The sequence below is a fragment of the Propithecus coquereli genome, unplaced genomic scaffold, assembly GCF_000956105.1.
Source record: "Propithecus coquereli isolate 6110/MARCELLA unplaced genomic scaffold, Pcoq_1.0 Scaffold88, whole genome shotgun sequence".
NCBI lineage: Eukaryota > Metazoa > Chordata > Mammalia > Primates > Indriidae > Propithecus > Propithecus coquereli.
The window spans coordinates 9,168,899-9,173,421 of NW_012155062.1; the positions used below are offsets into that span (position 1 = coordinate 9,168,899).

Genomic DNA, 4,523 nt, shown 5'->3' on the forward strand with positions numbered 1-4,523 from the left:
ACAACAAAAAGAAAAAAATCCTACTTCAATAAATCTTACAAATCTAGTAAATTAAGCTTATGAATATGCTGTTAAATTCTCTTAAATATTTTTAAACTTGGTAAAATTGTCTGAACGTTCAACCTAAAATCCCAAGCATAATATTAAATTACTCAATAATATGTTAGCTTCCAACTTAAAGGTTCATCTGTTAGATATTCTGAAGTGCCAATTTCTTATCTATATAGTAAGCACTTACTAAATATGCTAACATTATTCTTAAACTTACAACAAAAATAGTGATGCTATGCTTTGATTTACCTTGTGACATTTCTATAATAAATTTAATTTCAAGATTTCAGTATACTTAAACAAAGTGATCTACCATGGAAAAGATGATCACATCCCAAGCCAGTGGGGGTTACTCCACCAAGCAAATTGAGGTTCCTCCTCACTTGGTGGATTGCTCTTCACCTGAGATTTGGATCAGGTTGTGAGATCTGGAGTTGTAGACGTCCAGAGAGATTTCTGTGTAACCCAGATTGCCAGGCTGAAGCCTTTTGATGGCCACTGTCCAATAGGGAACCCCCATGCATTTAATTAAGCCTCGCCTGTTCTGTGCCGACTTCATTTGGGCCTGCCCTTTGTTGCTCAAATATGACAAGAGCCTGTGAACTCAGTGGTCCCTCTGCCCCTGGGCTCCACAAGGCTGCCTCTGCCTGACCCTCGGGCCTCAGACAAACATCTCCGAGGAGCCAAAAATGAAACAGCCCTTGGCTAACACATCTCCCAGATTTGTTGTCCTTCCTGGTATTCATCTCCATCAGAGCCGCGTTTATTTCTTTATCACCTCTACACCCTGAAACAAAGCTTTTACAATGTTCAGGCTCCCATCGTTTTGATGTCTCTCCCTTAACATGAAATAGAATAGTGTAACCATATATTGTTCCCGACTCAGAGAATATTTAAAAAAAAAAAAAAAAGGACTGACTGTTCTATTAGAAATGACCCATATACCTTTCTCTGAAACACCTCTCCAGTCCACATAGTAAAATGTCCTTGGAGAACATCAAAGATCTCCAGCTGGAAGAAAAACACCTACAACTGGAAACCAAAGAGGTGAATGGAATCCTCATGACCAAGATGATAAGTGATAATTGGGAAAAAATCTGGAATTTCCAAGCAAAACCTGATGATCTCCTCATTGCAACCTACGCAAAGGCAGGTAGGTATGAGGAAATGGCAGTGAAGCCAGATTTAGCAGAACACTGACACCTGAACTGAGCCTCCTAATTTAAAATACACAGGGTTTCTCCAGGGCTGGCCCCTGGGAAAAATGAAAACCACACTTGCTCCTGTGCTCCAGCCCTCTGGAATCCAAGTTCCTCCGTTTATTTGGGTTCCTGATAAAGAAAGAGGTGGACAGAATCCCAACTCCCCAAAGGACTGAATTAATTACAAAGTGATTTAAGAGCACAGAATCTGACAAACAGCACAGAAGTTCCTACAGTAAATTTTGCCAACCCAGCCAGCCTCTGTTCTCACCCACCAAGCTCTCCTGGAATTAACCACAGTCCTTGCCTCAAAGCACCTCCTCCTAGTGGAGGAGGCAGATAGATGTGGAACTGAGCACTTTCACCTTAATTTAAAAAGGGCTGGTCCCATTGGGTCCAAAACCTATGTGAGTATGCAGGTAAGGATCTGGGAAAAGGGAGGTGACATTTACCAAAACCTTATAAAATGGTGAGTTTGTGGGAAAAGCAAGGGTTGGAAAAGGCAGAGGTGTCCCAGGGTTGTGCAGGATAGAAGAACAGGGAACATCCCCACCAGGGAAGACTGTGATAATGACTGATAATCCCCTCCACATTATCTGTATTTATAATTTCAGGCACTCTTCCACTCTTCATTTCAGAGCCATCATCCCTCTCCTCACCTGAGCCTTCCTGACCCCTTCTCAGGGTCAGCCCTCACTTTCTGAACTCCTATGGCACTCTGCACACCTCTACAGCCCTTCCTTTAAACTATTAATATCTTTCAGTTATCTGGGCATATGTCTTGTGTATCAGTTACTACCAGGCTTGGCTGCAAGCCACAGACACCCCAAAACTAGTGAAGAGGAAAATGGATATTTGGTGGACAATTAACTCTCTCCACCACAGTCCAGCTTTTTGCCTACCCACATGTCCGTTTACATTCCTCTTCTATGTCAGTTAGGATTCAGTTTAGCTACAAGTGTTAGAAAATCCAAAATAACACAAAAGAAAAAGCAGCCTGAAGGTTGGTAGGCTGTGGCTGAAACGGTGGCTGCAGTGGTCATCAGCCACCTTGGCTCCTTCTAACTTTCTGCTCCACCATCTTGGGGTGTGGCTTTGGATATTAGGCTCCAATATGACTACTCACATCACATGCACATTCCAAACAGTGGTAAGTTTTGGGTTTTTATTTGTTTGTTTATTTTTATGAGACGGGGTCTCTGTTGCCCGGGCTAAAGTGCAGTGGCATGATCACAGCTCACTGCAACCTCAAACTCCTAGGCTCAAGTGATCCTCCTGCCCCAGCCTCCCAATTAGCTGGGAATAAAGGCACATGTCACCACAATGGGCTAATTTTTCTATTTTTTGTAGAGACAGGGTCTCTCCATGTTGCTTAGGCTGGTCTCAAAGTCCCAGCCTCAAGTGATCCTCCCACCTCAGCCTCCCAAAGTGCTAGGATTGCAGGTGTGGGTCACCACACCCAGCTAATTCACAAGTCGATTAAGAAAATGTGGAATATATATACCATGGAGTACTACTCAGTCATAAAAAGCATTGAAATAATGTCTTTTGCAGCAATATGGATGGAACTGGAGAGCATTATCCTAAGCTAAGTAGCTCAGGAATGGACATAGACACACCACGTGAACTCTCTAATAATTGGGAGCTAAACAATGAGCATACACAGGCACAATGAGATGTAAAGGTCATTGGAATCCAAAAAGAGGGTAGGTGGGATGGAGTGAGGGGTAAAAACTTACTTATTGGGTACAGTGAACACTATGCTGGTGATGGGCACACTAAGAGCCCCGACTTAAGCATTATACAAGGTATCCATGTAACAAAAACATTTGTACCCCCTTAATATCTTGAAATTAAAAGAATAAATGAAATGATTGCAGTGAGAAGGCTATATATATATATAGCCTCTGTCACATCTTATCTCCCCCCCAAAAAATTGTAAGCTTGTTAGAGCAGGTACAATGGCTAATTCATCTTTATATCTCCCTACTTTCATCTGATTCAATTTTCATTCAATCAAGCTACATTAGAGGGGTGCAAAGCCCCACGCTAGGTACTGGGGATAAAGAGAGCACAAGTGTGAGTTTCTACCTCTGCTGTGCTCTTGGTCTCGCAAGAAAGCAGGTATGTAAGCAGACCATCTCAAGAAGCACAGAGGGCCACTGAAGCTCAAAGGAGCGGCTCTGCCCATATTGGCTGGCACACAGAAGTCGTATACCCATCCTCATTGGCACACAGAAGCCTTGCCCACTCTGGGTGTCTGGCATAGCCCTGCCCACTCTGGTTGGCAGGTGGAAGCCCCACCTACCCTAGGTGTCGGGCAGAAGCCCCACCCATGCTGGGTAGCAGGAAGAGGAGTTGACAAGTGAGCTAATTCTGCTCAACACTCAGCAAATGTGAATTTAACTGAATACATGAATAATCAAGGAAATAGAATTAACCTGTGCCACGAGTGGCTGGACTAGAGAATACCTAATACTTCTAGGCACAACCTGGACACAGGAGATTGTGGACATGATCCAAAATGACGGGGATTTGCAGAAGTGCCAGCGGGCCAACACCTTTGACCGGCATCCTTTCATCGAGTGGACTCTGCCCCCACCCCTCAACTCAGGTAAGTTTGTAACTACTGCACTGGGTCAGTTTTCACCTGAAGGGAAAATCATTTCTACAATCTGCCTTTTAGAAATTAGTTCCAGATAGAATTGGGAGGGAGTTTGAAGGGTCAAAACTTGGGGAAAAAAAGACTCCCAAATTCCTTTCCTAAAATGTATGATTTGGCAGCCTCAGACAGCACATTCCCTACTGCTGCTTGAGGGTTTGTGATGTATGACACAGTGAAAGAGGACGGGGGACACACCACATCCAGTGATGAAAAGCCACATTCCTGTGTCATTGTGCTACTAGCTCATGTAGTGCTGTCTTCAAATATATTTTATCTATAACCTGCCTACCAGAGAACCAAGCTAAATTATACACATTATCCTTATCAACAAATGATTATGTGGCTTCTCACCAAATATGCTTAGAAATGCATAACACCCTTGAAGAGTTTGTAATCGAGTTGAAAATAAAGGACATGTTTTTATAAAGCAAATAGTAACAAATAGTAGCTTGTGCAATGGGAAATAACCCTGTGGTGAGAATGAATTGTCTTTAAAATCAAACAGGCCAGCTTTAAATGTGGGTTTGAATTCTCATCTGGGTGACCTTGAGCAAGTTATTAAGCTTAAACTTAATATTTAATAAGTTATTAACTTAAACTTAAAA

At 42.6% G+C, this 4,523-nt stretch overlaps 1 protein-coding gene across 1 annotated transcript in view; it reads left to right on the top strand.

Moving 5' to 3' along the window:
* Window positions 1–1,032: 1,032 nt before the first annotated feature.
* The window catches only part of SULT1C3 (sulfotransferase family, cytosolic, 1C, member 3), a 16,220-nt gene continuing 12,729 nt past the window's right edge, over window positions 1,033–4,523 (top strand). The window contains exons 1-2 of the mRNA XM_012664291.1: window positions 1,033–1,204; window positions 3,739–3,867. Coding sequence (XP_012519745.1) covers window positions 1,033–1,204; window positions 3,739–3,867 — 301 coding nt within the window. The remainder of the gene's footprint in view (window positions 1,205–3,738; window positions 3,868–4,523) is intronic.